This window comes from Thermobia domestica, chromosome 2 (genome assembly GCF_964235325.1).
Source record: "Thermobia domestica chromosome 2, izTheDome1.hap1.1, whole genome shotgun sequence".
Taxonomy (NCBI): Eukaryota; Metazoa; Arthropoda; class Insecta; order Zygentoma; family Lepismatidae; genus Thermobia; species Thermobia domestica.
The window spans coordinates 203,039,196-203,057,224 of NC_137455.1; the positions used below are offsets into that span (position 1 = coordinate 203,039,196).

Genomic DNA, 18,029 nt, shown 5'->3' on the forward strand with positions numbered 1-18,029 from the left:
TTACTTTGCCCCCGTGAAAAGCTTTAAGCATATAGTGGTACCACTTCAGGGGATCATCTTTTTGCTTAGGCGTAAGCATATGTGGGATCCAGCAACTGCAACACTTGGAAATGTTGAGCTAATCTTTTATTATAGACTGGGATGCAGTTGATCCAATCTTCAAGACTGACTGAATTTCCTTCTATGTGATATGACGATCCTCTTTCACAAGACTTTTTATTGCTGAACATTTTCATCCCTAACGACGATAATAGGTCGTCCACAGCGAGGTTCATCTGTCAGGTTTTGTTGGCCGCAAACCAATTAAAAACTACTTCACGTGAAGGGTTAGAGTCTGTGAAACACTTTTCTAAACAATTATGCCACTGTTCTTGTGTTAAACCGTTCTTAAAATCGTACAAGATGATTGCACGAAAATCACGTCGCTCGAGTTCTGCCGACTAAAAGGCTCAAACTAACCAACACTTACAACTCTGTAATTTTCAAACAAACTTGCAGTTTTTCAGTTATACTTATCACCATTAGAGTTCATACGCTTTTAAACGTCAAACGGCAACGCTATTTGAATTTTTGTACCTAAAAGTTTTCGGTATGCCCCTTGTATAACCCAAATTTGCTTGGCTGTACACAATAAGGCATTCTGTTAACTTCATATCAACAAACTTGAGCATTCACATTTGTATATCCTTTAAGAAACATTTTGAATGGACTGTTGCAAGTGTTGTAAAATGTACGTAGAAAATGAAGTATGTAGGCTCACAGATTGAAATCTTGTAATATTTTCTAAGGAAGAAAAAATGAAATCTTTAAGCTTTACGTCCCATGGTTTTGCCGGCTAGACTAAGGAGACGGTGATGATGAGACATGAATGAAATGGTGGAATGAAGAAAGCGGGAGAAAACGGGAAAACCCGAGGAAACCCACGCACATGATGTTTGTCCACCACAAAATTCACTTGGCGAGAGCTAGGATCGAACCAGGGACCTCATAAACCAGAGATAAACGCTCAACCACTGAAGCTAAGGAAGAGTAAAGAATTGATTGAGGATATTGAATAAAGACTGAAAAGTAAATAATAATCGTATTTTTTTTAAAGAAAGAAACAATGCTGTTATAGCATGTACTTAAAAGGTGAGAGAATAAAATGCACGGAAAATGATATTTCTTTTTCTTTTTTCTTTTTTTCTTTTTTCTTTTTTTAGTGTGGTAAAATGAAGAAACGAAGACTAAAAGCACTGGGAACTCCCCATCAAAAAATTATCTTCTTTTTAGTATTTTCTTCTTTACAATAATTAAATCAAATTTGAATTTGATTGAAGAAAGAGTATACTTTCCTAGTGATGTTCGATAGCAATGCTTGATCACATTGTCCTTAAAAATGAAATCTCTTAATGCATACAAACACAGGGAAGACAGGAACATTTTATTAATTTCCAATTAAACACAATGAAAGTATTACTAATTCTCTTCTAACGAAACAATGCAGCTAATCCCTCTCCTTGTATATAAATGATTTGGCAACACTGTGACCTGTATAGTCGGATCGGAATTTTCGTAGTTAATTTCCTTGCCGAGCCGGTACGGTGGTATCATTACATATGAAGCAAGAAAGACTTTCTGCCTTCCTACCTGTCTACTCACCTGAGCTGAGACTGTTTACACACTCGCTCTGTAATAGGCAGACCTCTCTTAGGCTCACCGACTGGCGGGCGGAGTCTTCGTAAAGACAGGAAAAGAAGGTTTGGCTCTGGCTTTGGTTTAGTTAAGGTGTGCTGTTTGATTTCTTCAATTCTGTCAGTTGTGGCCGTGGGCAGAGGAGGCCAGGCAAGCAGGCAGGCAAGAGGAAGAAAAGGCTTCTTTTGCTTGGTTATGTGACTGCGAAAGCGAAAGGTACCTGTAAATTATTGTCTGGAAGAATAAAGGGCCTCTTGTGCAGCCACGCAAGAAAATGTGCAACAGGTGTGTAATCATCCAATTTGTTGTCTGAAAGCCGATATCACTGCCCAAAAAGAAAGGAAACTATCCTTTTTTTGACGGAGAAAAAACGTATCATGATGTACGTGACATAAGAATTCTTATTACTGTTTGATAACCGCCTCCTTATTGTGTTATATCAACAACGAAAGCAGCTAAACATCTTAAGAAAAATCAATGAAAATCTTTTCGTCGGCAACAAAGTGAAATTCTAAAGCTGATCCAGTGATGTTATTATCATATACATCGTGTGCTGCAAAACCTAAGCCATTGTTAACTTTCATATGTGTCTAATTACTGTCAACCGTGCCCTTTTAATCTTCAAAATCCGTGTTTCTTCATATTTATTTGAACCTTATTTCCGTTCTTCAGTGTGGAGAATTAGTGGAAAATGGCGAGAAAGTTATTAAAGTTCCTTATTCTCTTTGATAATACAAATCTCCTGTACTTCCCAGGACAATTTCTCAGCGGAAGAGTCCTCGTGGAGCTTGAAGATGACACGCCAGCTCTTGGTGAGTTCATGACGACAGGTCATTTTTTTTTAACTTGTTCAGGCACAGCATGCATGCATTCAAAGAATGGTAAGATTAAGTGGTGTTATGGGAATATTTTATATGCATATAAAAATGTTTTATGTTAAAGTAAATCAAGCACACTTAAAAGAATCTTCAATAACATAGTTTTGTACTATCTCCAAAATATTGTAGTATTTGCCTGGATTTTATGATATTGCTTGAAATATTATTTATTATATAGCAAGGCTATTAACATCTACCGCAGCGCTGTAACTTTTACTTGGGAAGGAAGTATTTATATGGGTCCCCTAGAAAAATATGAAGTTGGATCCCTAAAATATATATAAATGTAAAATTTGGCTCTAAAAATTGGGAATTTGAAACCGTAATAAACATTTTCATTATGTCCAGGGGTCCCAGTTGACTTTTTTACTGAAGTAAGGCCCAAATTAGATTTATGCGTCACTCCAGGAAAATGTATTTTCTGTAGATGATGGGGCAGCAGCAGCATCTTAAATTATTTTTATTCTTTGTGAAGGTATAGTAGGTCCATTCCATGCTTTATTAGTTAAATTAATGGGACAACATTTGACACAACTTAAGAAATATATGCTATTTCTGGGGGCCCTGATAATAGACATTTTACTGACATAAGTTCAGATCACATTTTCCTTTTTTTATTTGTTTGTTTTTGTTTGGGTGTGGTGAATTTACGTATTTTATGTTTCATTTACATATTCATGTTCGTATCGTTATCATATGAAGTAAGGAAGTTTTATCTTGGAGTGGGTCTTCTTAAACGGCGGGGAGTTTAAATGAGTAGGAAGGAACAGTTACCTCCTGCCTCCACAAGTTACGGTCAGGCCGTATTTAGCATTTTTGCCGCCCCAGGCCATTGTAAAAATGCCGCCCTTCGAAATCAATGAATATCAGGTTAGAAAATTTGAGACACTGACTGATCATGGCAGTGTGAAGCACCACATCAATAATAATAAAAATTTGTCACAACAATGAAATATTCATAAATTATTTGTGCTGGTGGCGGCTGGATGATAAGCTTTGAAAACTATGTGATTCTGGAAGTGAATCAACAACGAAAAGATTTTGAAATTACAATCAAAGAGTGCGGTATCGACAATGGAAAATGAGAAACAATGAATATTAATGTATAACTAAGATAGGTAAATTGCCACTTCGAAGCTAAATACGTTCTTATTATTGGATATTTACCAATGTCAAAATCCCGTGTCATACATGCGCATGGATAGTAAATTTCTAAAATTTCTTGAACAAGAGTATGAAAAGAAAAAATGGTACGAGAAAATATGCCACAGGCCATGGCCCATGTTGGTCCGTACGGTTACGGTACTGATTTACCGTCATTGAAATTGTACGAAGTAGACAGAAAATTGTTGAAAAATTTCAAACATATCTATAGTGAGACATAATTTATACAAGAACAATTGTTTTAATCAAGGCAATACCCAGGATTGCAGGGATTATTAGAGATCAGGACGTTGGGAGAGTTTGAAAGTAGAAAATATTTTTTTGCAGAAACATTCAGCTGAATTTAGAGATTTGCCATTGACAGTGGCGGCGAGCGACGATAATGGCTCCGCAGACCCTGTAATATAGGGAGGCCCGAACTTTAAGAGCTCCCTTATATTATAAAATTCGATTCACATAGGCCTTGTTTCTCATACTCTCTGGGGATAGGAGGGGCAGTTTTGTCTCACTGGGCATTGACCAAGGTGAAGATGAGCGTCCCTGAATTTATTATTAACAAATAATATATTAGTGTACAGTTGTTCAAAATTCGAATTATTTGCAACACGGTTGTAAAGATAATTTTACCATTAAAGAAAAAAAGACAACTTACACTATTCAGAAATATGAAATAAGTAAGGCAAAATAAAATAACTGCCACTTCCCATTTTAGTTAGATATGTATGTAAGCATATTGCGTCATTTGATAAATTTAATTTGTTAAAAGACGCTTTTGTGCTTTATTAAAGCATATTGCTTTTGAAACCCTGAAAAAAAAATGTTGAAAAGCACTAAGCTTCAGTTGAAACATTATTATTCTTCATTCTCGTTCCTTCTTTCAACGTCCGTAGTTTTGTGCCAGAAGAAGAAACATTTCACAAAACAATAAAGGAAGCTTATAGTCGTGAGAACCCCCTTACAATCTGGACTTTTATGAGATTGTTTGACCAACTTGAGTATCAACCTGTCTCAAATCTTACTGGCAAAAGGAAATAACATAAAAGAAGATAAATATGCATAAATAAAACATAAACATTATATCTACATCCCAAACAAGATTCAAAATTGCTATGTCACTATGTTATGTACCTGAATCTAATTCAAACCGATAGGCCAGTATGTAAATTTTTCTACAATATAAGTATTTTACTGTAAAAATTTGGACGAGAGAGAAAAAGCTAAAAAGAAAAAAGTATTCATTTGAATGCTAACTGTTTCAACTGTGGAGAAAACTTAAAAAATCAAGTTCACATATTTGAACAATTTAAAAATCCTTTTGAAATATATATTTAAGAATTTATTTGCATATTACTTTGAATGTGAAACTCAGAGGTTTCTATTTCATTGGTATAATGAATATAATTAAACATATTATATCATAGATAGAACATTTCATGAAATCAAGTTTGAATTATTGTCTCGCCTGTAGATTATAATTCCAAACTCATTACAATGAATATGAAAACGAATAGCATCAATGTACGGTTTGTCAGAAAGTTATGACGAATACGCTAATATCGTTGATAAATTACAGTCAGGCGTTACACGATTAATACGAAGGAAATGAAATGAAATGAAATCTTTGTTTTACGTCCCACAGTTATGCCCGTTAGGCTAAAGGAGACGGTGATAATGAGAAATGAGTGAAATGGTGGAATGAAGAAAGTGGGAGGAAAGGGAGAACCCGAGAAAACCCACGAGAACGGTGTTTGTTCACCACAAAGTCCACACGGCTCGAGCTGGGATCGAACCAGGAACCCCGTAGCAATGATTGATTCTTATTTTAATGTCAGCCGTGTTTCTCGTACACTTGATTGTACTTATTGTTGCTATCGAGACGAGAAATTTATAGTCTCGTCTCGATTGTTGTATCGAAAACGAGACGAGAAATACACCTTCAGATTCGAAATGAGACGAGAAATATGACAATTCTCGGACGAGACAAGACATTTCACGAGTCTCGTAAGCAACACTAGTTTAGCCAAGCCTCAGAACTCAAACACTGTTTCAGTGCTGTATGATTCATAGTAGAAAAGTATAAATTGATAAAATGATTGTACGAACACAATTAAGAAAATTTATCTACGTTTAAAGATACGCAAGTCATTATACAATATATATTCCAATAACAAATATTATTTAAATACTGTTATATCATACCCTTCGTGGATCTCTCCTGATGAGGATGGATTCTGATAATTTCTAGAAGATAAAATTAAGAAGAAAATAAGAGCATAAATTTTGTACATACATTTACAAAACGAATCGATACATTTCTGAAACGACACGAGAAAATATTTAGAGAATCGAGACGAACGAGAATTCGGCAAAAATCAACGAGACGAGACGAGAAAACAGTATTTCTCATCTCGTCTCGTGGCCAGCACTAGTTGTAATTTAATAATGAAACTATGGCAAAATATTTGTTATTATTTCGCTGTAAACTTACATAAATTTGTACATGAGATCAGAGGAGATAGTAACATGCCATCACCATAAATATTCTGTCAGTAGTAGCTTACGTCCATATAGTAAGGTCTCTTACTGTACATATTTGCATTGGAAATAATTTTCCTCTTCTGATAACATTCATCTATCTGCATATACGTAGCACGTTTTAATAAAACATTTACAAATATCTACATTCGTAATTTTTCATCCTCTTTCGCTAAGCCATTTCAATAAAATTATAACGAATGGCTGGGAAAAGTGATGTTATCACATATAATCGAAGAAATACTATTCATAATAATATAGCAATGATTCTTATTGAAAGAACGATCCATTATAATAATTACGTATGGCTGTAATTTAAGAAGGATGGAAGGTACTTCATTTGCCAATGTTTCGTTATATATTTAGTTTAACTCCCACGAGGCTAAAAGGGTCGGTGGTGATGATAATAAACCAAATGATGGATAAAGAAAATGGAAGGAAACGGGGAAACTCCTAGAAAATACAAGCATATGGTATTTGTCTACCCACGAAGCTCACTGCTTTGCTTCGGATACCACATTAGATCAGAATCAAATAAATTTTATGAAAGTTATTGAAAAACATGTTTTTAATAGTATTATTTGTATCAAAAACTTCAAATTTGTGGTGAATTTAATCCTTTTACACCTTAATTTTGGCCGAGTCATTACTCTGTATAATGCAGATGATCGGGAAGTCTCAAATAAAATATTCGCTACAAATTGAATCATTTTATTTATTTATTTATTTATTTATTTATTTATCAACTAAAGTCACCATTGCAAATTATTTTTTTTTATCTCATATACAATACATATGGTAACTTTGTGTTTACGGTTAAACTTTTTACTATCCTTGATTGATTTCAACTCTAAGTCATAGGATGATCGAGAAACTAAAGAAAATACACAATATAGCGCATAACAATGGAATAATTTTTACGGAAATTTCGTACAAATCTGATAATTCAAGAAAAGTTTTGTGTTAAAAGTTGGGGGGGGGGGGTTATTCGTCTCTTTATTTCTGACCAATTTCAACTCGGAACGATAAGCGCAAGTCTTAAATCATAAACTCAAAGAAATGAGGTAAATTCATCGTTCGTTTTGCACAGATTAAAACTCCAAGTATTTCTGGTGTAGTCACTTAAATTAGTTAAGGTTAGAACTGTTTCTCTTAGGCTCAGTGACGAGAGGCTAGAGACACTTTCTCAGCTTTTGCCTGTTATACGAATACAAATAAGAGTTGATATAAACTAATTTTAACAGAACTTATTGCGATGCAACTTTAGGTCTTCATAGATGTTGAAAGATGAGAGCCGTTATTTCGTATTCTATGATCAAAGATAGAGATTGATGAACTCAGAAAGATGTATTAGTTTATGGAATGAAGCAAGAAAATTGCCATAATCTGAATTGTTCGCATATTCTTTGAAGATTTGACAGATTTTGCGTGAAATTATTAAAACGTCAATCAATGTATACTATTGACTTTGGAGTCAAATTTTAAAATTTAAACTATTTCATCTTAGCATCTTTACATTTATAATGTTTTGACTAAGATTATACAGCATAAATCCCACGGAACACTTACGTCATTTTCAAAGTATAGTTTTAATATTAATAATAATAAAAGTAGAGAAACGAATATGTCTTATTAACTTAAAACTTTAGTTTTGATTTTCTTAAATTTACTCGAATATTAAATTATATACTGTTTAAAACATGTTCTGTTCATCATTTTTTACGGTGATAACTCAAAAAAACCGACCGAGATACTGGGATCCTCAAACCAGAACTTGTCCCGGCCAAATAGCTGAGATCATAATAGCAATAATATGACAAATGAGGATTTACACTGTACAGTTCAATGGAGATTCTTAAGTAAGAAAATTTATGTTTGATTAAGAATAATACGTACAAAATAAAAGTAGGTTAATGTTCATTGGACATACCCCAAACTACCAAGTTATTTGATTCACTAGAATCTAGAAGAAGTACATTTTTCCACACCAGATTTCAATTAAGTAAAAAGTAATTTTGAAACAGGAATTGCCTTGAATATGCGACCATAATATTAGTAATTTTATTAAGTCATTAACGTTCTTAATTACTGTTTAATTACAAAACAATCTAATAAATATATGAACTTTAAAATTAACGGATGAACATTAAAGTGCTATTAACACTGTAGGAACAGAACGGACTTTCTTCCCCTCAGAGTCATCAGATTTTCGATTAGTTTGACGCAGGTTTCCAGTCTTCTCTTTCCTGAGCCAAACTTTTGTTTCCGTGTACTTTTTGTTCTCTACATCTTGCATTATTTCATCCTATATTTCAATCACGGCCTTCCTATAGGCTTTTTTCCTTCTACTATTCTCTTCATAGTTAATAGCGTGATTCCTCTATGCCCCACAATATTTCCTATCTCTTCTTTTCGAAATATTCGTCAGTGTACTCTTTTCCTCTTACCATTTCCAATACAATTTTATACTTTACCCACCCATCTAATTTTCTACATTCTCCTATAACATAACATCCTTACGTTTTTTGCTTTTCCTCTTTTCCTAGAGTCCATGTCTCATATCTATACAATGCCACACTCCGTACATAAGGTTTCATCAGCCTTTTCTTGAGTTTTGTGTTGATATCGAATTGACTTCACAAACATTGAAAAAGCGAGAGTTATTTGATGATGTATCTTAATTAGTACTACACGATACCTACTAGAGCAATAATTTTCTCTCATAATCATAATCTAAATACTCAAATGTCTACAAGGAATGAAAATCTGTCAATGCGACCTGTCTAATATGTAGATAACTATTACACGCTGCGCTGTGCTCAATGCTACAACGCCTATCTCGCGTACACGCCTATCTCTAATACAAAAGAATGTGTAGAATATTTAATATGATAGACCTGAAAGAACACTTCATATGATTGAATAAGAGTTATTGCGGACATCACAATTAGTCAAAACTTTTGATTGTATTTATTTTGTCTTTTAAACCATAGATAATAATTTCGGATAATATTCAGTAATTGTAATATAAAATTAAGATTAATTAATCGGAGTTGACTTCAACTTTCCTAACAACAGAGATATCCTCATCGATAAAATGTACAAACAGAAAATTCAAAACTGTACGAAAATTTTTTTCTTATGCTTAATATTCTAAAACTGTACATAATATGCTGGGGTTTTGGTTATGCTGACAGCATAAAATAAATATTTCTCAGGCAAGTTTACTCATATTCTTAGTGATATACCCATAGAGAAAAATCCATTCCAAAGTCAGTTAAACATAGTAACTCCTACTATTTATTATTATTATTATTATTATTATTATTATTATTATTATTATTATTATTATTATTATTATTATTATTGCATTTCTTATCTATGTTTAAACCGGTTTCAACCTAATAATATGACGGCTGTCTTTGGCAAGTGCAGATTATTGGTACAGTTCTTCTCCAAAGAACTTTTTGACAATGTGACTGGTGTCTAGAAATACTGATTTTTGTAGGTTTGTTAGAAGATGTTTTGCGTTTATCTGTTCCAATTTCATCACAGTACTTTTAGAAGCAATAGGTGTACGTGAGATACTATAACCTCCTGACATTTCCATATCTTTTTGATTTCGTCACGCAGGTCTTTATATTAATTTTCTAATTTTCCATGTATGTTGTGAATAATGGCACTGCTACATCTATGAGAGCTACTTCTTGGTCCTTTTTATTGCTGACAGTGGTGTCGAGTCTGTCTGCAGATACCGTTACATCTGTTCTGATTTCCCCATCCCAGTATAGTTTAAATTTATCGTTATCAGGTACTAAATTTGGCTGATATTTGTAGTAAGGCCTGCTATCGGTGATTAGTTCCATGTTATATGCCAGAAACTAGTGAATGATTTTTGCAACACAGTTGTGTCGTCTTAGCTAATCTGTGGGAACTATTATGCGGCATGAACCTCTGATATATTCTAATGTTTCTGATGTGTCACCACATTGTCTGCATTTTTCATCCAGTATTTCTTGCTTTAATACGTATTTACAGTAGTTTCGGGTTGGTATCACTCTATCCTGAATGGCAATCATAAATCCTACTTCCTTGGAACAGAGTGCAGTTTTCTTTGAGCCAGGCATTTAACTATAGTTCATCTAGATTATTCTTAAAAGTTCCGTGGAGTTCTTCTCCATTTCTTGTATTTGTGTTCATCTGATTCATAGTTTGTGGTGAACACTGTCTTGGCTGGATTGAGTGGTATTGCCTTTGGGTCTGCATAACGTATTACAAGAAACAGATAGTTGGTTTTCTCTTTTGCTACAGAAATATTGGAAAACATCTTCAATCTGTTCTTGGGAGAGTTTTAGTATGTCTCCGAAACCAATGCCTCATTTTTTTGTGGGGAGTGTCATTCGCTCTTTGAAGTTTTTGGGTTTTTCATTCTGAATTTTGTCATTAAAATCCGGATCATTCGTGTTTAATTATTTGTCAGTCTCTGTCTATATTTTATTAAGCTCAATAAATACGATATGATGAGGTAAACTGCAAATGTGTTGATGGCTTTAACTTTGTTAACGCTAGTAAGCTAAGTTCTGAGTGTCGCCTTAATTCCTGACTGTAAATCGTTCTGCAATGTGCGTTTCATTGTGGTCTGTTCAATGCCTTGAAGCTGTATTATTCCTAGGAATTTGCAGTGTTCTCTTGTCTTCTATTTTGCGGTATTCACCAATTGGAAGTCCTTTTGTGTTTACCATTTTCTCTCTTTACAGATGTATTGACTTACATTTGTTTCTTCCTAAGTCCATACAGATGTAATAGCTAAAAACTGTTACTATTTCTAGTAATCTGTGTAGTTTGTTTGGAAGTTGGCTTATAGCTTTAAGTTATCCATGTATAACAAGTGGTTGATTTTACACAATTTGTTGCGTGATTTTACTTTAAAGGCACAGGAAATGTTCACTAATGTTCTACTGAGATGATTAAGGACTATGCAGAACCATAGCGTATTGAGAGAACCACCTTGGAATATGTCTCTGTTTATTTTTCGCACTATCTTGTTCTGATTACTAGAGAGATACAGCTTTGTGGACTGTGGATTCATAATTGCTTTCATAAATTTTATGATCGTGGGATGTATTTTATACATTCATATTTCTATTAGATATGAATGTGAGAGATTGAATCGAAGGGCTTTTTGGAGTCGATCGCCACCGTCTTGCGTGTTGTCACTTCCAGCAGTAGCCCCAGAAGTGCCCTATCGCTCTTCAGGTAGCGGCAATTTAGTCCTATTTTTTTCGTTTTTCAAAATAATCTCAACCATTGACGGCTGGATGCATTTTATACCGACTGCCACGTTTCTTTACCTCTCCTAGCATGGGGATACAGATGTCAACGAAGGTGCTGCCCAGTATGGGTACCTTCACATTGATATTGTCTGATGTTGAAGTGGCTTTGCCTATTATTCGGCATGTCATAGATTCTGTGTGTTTTTAGGTGCCATCCTGGTCTCCATACACTCTGGTCTTGCTGTCGCTGTGATCGGGGGCTGTTTATTGGTTATTCACAGCCAATTTCGATATCTGTAGGCCTTCCCACTATCCGCCACCTGTCGATCCTCACTTCCTTGCTGTAGCTTTCCTGCAACATAAATATGCTGTAGAGGGTTATTCTTCTTCTTCTTCTTCTTATTATTATTATTGTTGTTATTATTATTATTATTGTTGTTATTATTATTATTATTATTATTATTGAATGATTGAGTAATTAACTTTCAAGAGCTTTTACGCTCTCTTAGAGGTTGTTTTTGTTTAGATAGAAGATTCTTCGTTGATATTTCTGAGAAAGCTTCAATAAATTGTTGTCTATTTATGAATGTTAAGAATAATTTACTTCTTCTTGAATTTATAACACACACACACACACACACACACACACATATATATATATATATATATATATATATATATATATATATATATATATATATATATATATATATATATATACCATATATAAAACTAGGAGATGGAAAGCTCTCCAAAAATTCATCAACAATTGCACATAACTTCTAAAGCTTGAAATAACTTTGCTGTGCATTCTATGTCTTTGATGGTAATTCCACGTATGATTTAACCGTTTAAGGATAGAAAGGAGGTTGATAAACAGCACTTTAATGTTTCCTGTGTGTCTTGTATTTGTTTGTACTAAGCGTAAATTTCTTCATGAAATATACATTCATTAGAAGCTTGTAGCCAAGGAAAGAGTGTCGTAACGTTATTTTTCCTTCAAATTATGCTAATACAGTGGTAATTACTTAAGCTTTTCTGTTCTTTAAAATTAGTCTTAACTTAAAATACATTAGCTGAGTTAAAGTAGGATAATGTAAGTCAGAGATACTTGTGTTAATATTTGATGAATAGATTACCAAATGGGGTGTTGATATTTCATGTTACGAAGAAACTTTTACATCAGTAATTGCTAGCAAAAGTGTACATTGATTCGATATATGTTATTCTGTCGACTTTAAATGAATTTACCAATTTCAGTTCAATTTCCTCGACGTTTCTCCGTAATTTACCAGAAACCAAATTCATATTGATCTATTAAACCACAATTGAAAAGTTTATTTATAAAGTTCCGGAGCTGGATTTACATTGCTAGTTTTCATGTATTTTATTCATTTTTTAAAAATATACCAATTTTTTCTTGTTTTATTTAATCAGAATATTCTAATAAAGTTCGTTCAAAATATTCGATTCTTCTAATAATTAACAGGGGTCCGTTTTACAAAACTATACTTCTAAAACTAGCTTTATAAATACCTTGTAAATAATGAAATATTATCAAGAAGTCCTAAAATACGAATCAAAAACTAGAGTTAATAGGTTTTTAAATACTAAGGCTGTTACCCGATTTCCCATAATTGTAAGGTACTTAAAATTATAAGATTTTAATTTTTGTTGGTTGTACACTATTATGCGACTAGTATCTTTTTTTTAAAAGGCTTTTAGAATACCTAGAATATTTTTGGGAGAGTCTCATTTCTCTGAACGTCTTTAGTTTGTTTCAGAAGTAACCATGTTACAATAGCGAACAACACAGCTTAAGGCAAAATCTGGAAGTTTGCGTTCAGGTTTGAAATATTTTACACTCGAAAGCATTTAACAGAAATACTAAAATTGTTATGATTGTATGAAGTTTTTGAAATCTTCGGCGCAAAAAAGTAATTCGGTGCAAATGATATCCTTCTTCCTATTAATCTACTTTTTAGTTCCTATAAATAGTATTTAGATTAACCAATTGATCAGCATGATTTCCTATATGCTGCTGAAGCATAGTCTCCAATATATTATTATCATGTGAAATGAAATCTTTAATCTAATGCACTATTTATCCCTTTACGCTAAAGGAAATGGATGAGTAATGGAAGTGAGTGTTTGTGAAAAAATTGGTGAAATAAATTGTTGGAAGCAACAGAAGAACTCTAAGAAAAGTCACACACACACGAAGCTGTCCACCACAAATTCTCATGACATGGAATCGAACTAGGAACTTCCGCACCAGAGATGAGGACTCTACTGCTGAGCCATCTTATTCCCTTCCAGTATATATATTGGTTATTAAATTGGATATATTAGAAATCTTGGAATGCTTTCAAGGCATTTGCACTGTGTATGAGCCAGAAAAGTGCTGCACAGCATGTTCTCTTCTGTGTACATCCTAAAAACCACGAGTTAAGTACACCAAGCAAGAAACAATTTTGCTTTGCAATGACATTTACTTATAATCTACTAAATGAATATATAATATTGCTTTTAGAAATACCTTCACTGCGCAAGGTAATTTGAAATTATATCCAACTGCTTCCTTAGTACAAGAAGATTATTGTCTCGTATAATAATAGTGATTAGTTTTGTATAACTTTCAACTTTCTTATGAAACAATTTCTGATATTTAAAAAAGGTTTACACATTAAATGTTGTTGATCTGTTGATCTTAGGCAGATTAAAACTCGTCTAAATTGTATGTACTCGGTATCCTTCAGCAGTGAGTGAGAATGTTTCTGAAAATCAATATAATATTTTCATATAACAGACATGACAAAGTAAGATTATCATTTGCTTGGTGGTTTTGAAAACATCATAAAGTTAATGACGAGATAAATCAGTACTTCCTCTTAATTGATAATAACATTTATTTACTTATTAACTCATTTCAAGTAAGCACCCACGCTTTTCTTAAACACTAGAGAAATTATTGTGAAACCAACTTTAAAAAAAATCAAAACAAACTATGTTCCTCGTTTACGTGTCATATTTACCTAATTAGCATCATTTTCGTCGTCATGCAACAGTAATTCTACATGGTGTATGCGGTATCCCTTTGAGCCCATTTCTATATATGTTTTTCTTCATGCTTAAACAAGAGGAAGTTCAGTCTTTCGAATCGGCCTTCAAGGTAAATGCAATGTCCTTCACTCTCTCTCTCTCTCTCTCTCTCTCTTCTATTTTTCAGCCACCTCGAGTCAGGAAATGGCGTTTAGTGTAAACAAAATTTCTACAGCGGTTGATCAAGTCATTAGAAAAACACGCCAACTAAATGTTTATTTCTATAATAGGTCTTTAAAAGAGTGCCCAATCTTGATGTTTTATGATCAGGGATAATAAGCTGAAACTATAAAGTTGTAGTATTTTGCCGAAAATCAGGAGTAAGATTTTAGAATTTTCGTGTTATTTTCAGCAAAAATTAATTTCAGTTTTGTAATCAGTAACAATAACGATATTATCAAAAAATTCTCAAATGTACACGAATAGAAATAAGTGTTTAGCAAAATGTCATATTAATTTGCTTGTTGCTAAAATAATTAGTGGAAGTTAAAATTTGTTACGATTCATGCAAAATATACCCAAGTATGTTGACAAGCTAGAATTTTATGTGGTACAGATTTGGTGGCATAAAACACAATTTAGATTCCAAAGGCCTGCAAATTTGGATTAAGTTTGTTGTTTTTCGTTTTCTGATACAGTAAGTTTCGATTACAAATATGTTGCTACTTTACAATGAAACAAGAAGGAAGAAATTTTGGAAAGAAGTTGGCCAGGTAACATCTCAACATTCTCCTGGCAGAGAAAGGAAAAATCTTAGAAAAATATTATAGCTACCCGCAGGATTCCACCCGTTTACCTATGTTGGTTCACCTATCATTTCAGTCTTACTTGCTGGGTTACAGATAATTAATTACTTGCTGGGTTAGACACAATTTAGTGTACTTTCAGCATTTTATTAATTAAATAAAAATAAATTCCATTCAATAAAATTATTTCGAACCTATGCTTCATATAATCTTATATATTCAGTTATCTGTCATTCCAAGTCTAATTTGTCTGACGTATGTATCAAGAAATCACCTGTTGAGGGGTAACTGTAATCATTTCTTAACTATATTTGTTTATTTTCAATTTTAAAACCTAACATAGCACTAATACAACACAGTCGGATGCATGGCTATTAATTCATAAAGATTACGTGTTGCATACCTACGTGTTTTCATTATTTTGATAAGTATCTGTATATGAGCGTGTAAGTCTGATGATGATTTTAAATTTTAAATGCAGCTCTAATGATATAGTTTCCATTACGAAACAATTGAGTTATAAATTCAACTTTTCCAGGGACTTATTTTCGTAGATCTGCCTCTATATGTTTGGAATGATCGTTTAGATAACAGTGATCCACAACGAAGGGTTCTTCTACATAATGCTACCAATTAGTTAATACAACGAATATTCATAAGACTATACAAAAAGTGGCAAAAATATTAACGATTGTAAAGTATTAATTCTTCCAATTCTTAAAACCATTGAGCTTAATTAGTTTCCTTTTTAAAAATCGAACGGGAAGTTTTAAAAGCGGGAAGTGATTTCATTACTTAGAGAAAACGCGTTTTAGCCAGAAATTGTGTAATTGTCATGTTAGAACTAATAAACGGGAAAGACCTTCAATTTTTCTTCATTAATTGGAAAAGTATTACAGAAAGTCTTTCCTTAAAAGTACGACATACATAATATACTTTCCAAGGCTCGAACATTTACTTTGTCTGTCCGTCCGGGAGACAAAAAAATCTGAAGAACTACTTGATGGATCGCCATCAATATTGGTCAGGGTGTAGAAAGTCAAAAGTTAGGAATCGAGCCAGGGCCGTAACTTGTGGGAGGCAGGGGGACAAGTGCCCCTCAGGGAAGCTCCCCGTCGTTCGAGAGGGGCCCACTTTAAGACAAAATTTTCTTGCTCCATATACGATACAAACATGAAATTATAAATGAAGCATCAAACAGGTTCACTACATTACATAAGCAAAACAGCACACAAAAGGTAAATAAAACAAAAATGAGTCGTGGGCCCATTTCAGTAAAAAATCTCGACTATTAGTGGCCCTAGAAATAATATTTATTCGTATCGCTTTGAGATTTGTCAATATTGTTCCCTTAAGTAATTTGTCATGTATGGAACGGACCCAGGGGCGTAACTAACGGCCCCGCAGACCTTGCCCATAAAGAGTAAGAGAAAAATGGAAAGAGGGATCCAAGAATTAGAAAAACGACTTTTTCTAGAGGGCCCAAATACGCGTATTAATGCTTGCCCCCCCTTCCCCCCAAGAAAAATCTAAGTTACGGCACTGAATCGAGCTCGTACACTCTTAAAAATTTCCTTGCTCAGAAATGAGAAAAATGCATGTTCAAAACAAAATAAGTAATGTTTACTCATATTTGAGAAAAAATGTCTCATTATTTCCAAACGCGTTTTCATTTATGAGCTCAAGGCAAATTTTCTGGTTCCCATTTATGAGATTTTCTCACTTCTTAAAAATGAGAATTGAATAGTGCGTGATTTTCAATATCATAGATGATTTAAAAAACAACGATAACAATCTTACCGAAATAATATTACTATGTATTACTAGGGAGTAATATTGCTAGGGCTTAATTACTATTCAGGAAACGAGATAAAGGATTTCAGCTGTAGCAGAGTGCGAATGGATATGAGTACGCAGTAGGTGATGCAGCTGAGGTGACGTATGAATACACGTCATGTGACAGCGGTGAGGAGCAGCATACATATCAACTTTCGAACGTAAGTTTGGGTGAATTGTAAACACTGCCATAGACTAAAAGTTACTGTAGTATAGTCAAAGTACTGTAGTGTAGAACGCTGACCCCCCCCCCCCTCATACAGGTTATATAGGCTATAGCAGTCAGGTTGGCTCCTTTATGTATCAAAGCTCAGTACTCAATTTACATAATAACGAGTGCAGCAATAACAAGTGAAGGCGCGTTAGAGCCCCGTAGGGCACGTTGTTTTCCATATTACAATAGAACGGGGAGGCATGTCAATGTTTTACACCCTTCGTCATTCGTTATAATGTGCAAAATAGCTTATGTACGGAAACAAAGAATACATAAGTCATCTGTGTAGTTAGAAACAGCGTTACAAAAGTGTGATTCATTATTATGGAATTGTAATACAAAGGTACTTTGTACTGATCACCTAGCATAGATTGGCGCCTCCGTTCTTTCACTAAAAGTAATCGTTTTAATGATACGCGTTTCCTGGTTATTTATGGCATAGTACTGTACGCATTTGCTCTTGATTTAACGTAGAGGCTGCGGTAGCTCAGTGGTAGAGCGCTAACCTCTGGTGCGATGAGGCCCTTGGTTTGATTCCAGGATTCCCAGCTCGCGGCAAGTGGGCTTTGTGGTGGATAAACACAGTGTACATGGGTTTTCTCCGGGT

The 18,029-nt window shown here is 33.9% G+C and overlaps 1 protein-coding gene across 1 annotated transcript in view; it reads left to right on the top strand.

The window, feature by feature from the left end:
- The first annotated feature begins 1,672 nt into the window (after positions 1 to 1,672).
- Positions 1,673 to 18,029, top strand: part of Vdup1 (arrestin family protein Vdup1) — a 107,636-nt gene continuing 91,279 nt past the window's right edge. The window contains exon 1 of the mRNA XM_081748418.1: positions 1,673 to 2,486. Coding sequence (XP_081604544.1) covers positions 2,366 to 2,486 — 121 coding nt within the window. The 5' untranslated portion in view covers positions 1,673 to 2,365. The remainder of the gene's footprint in view (positions 2,487 to 18,029) is intronic.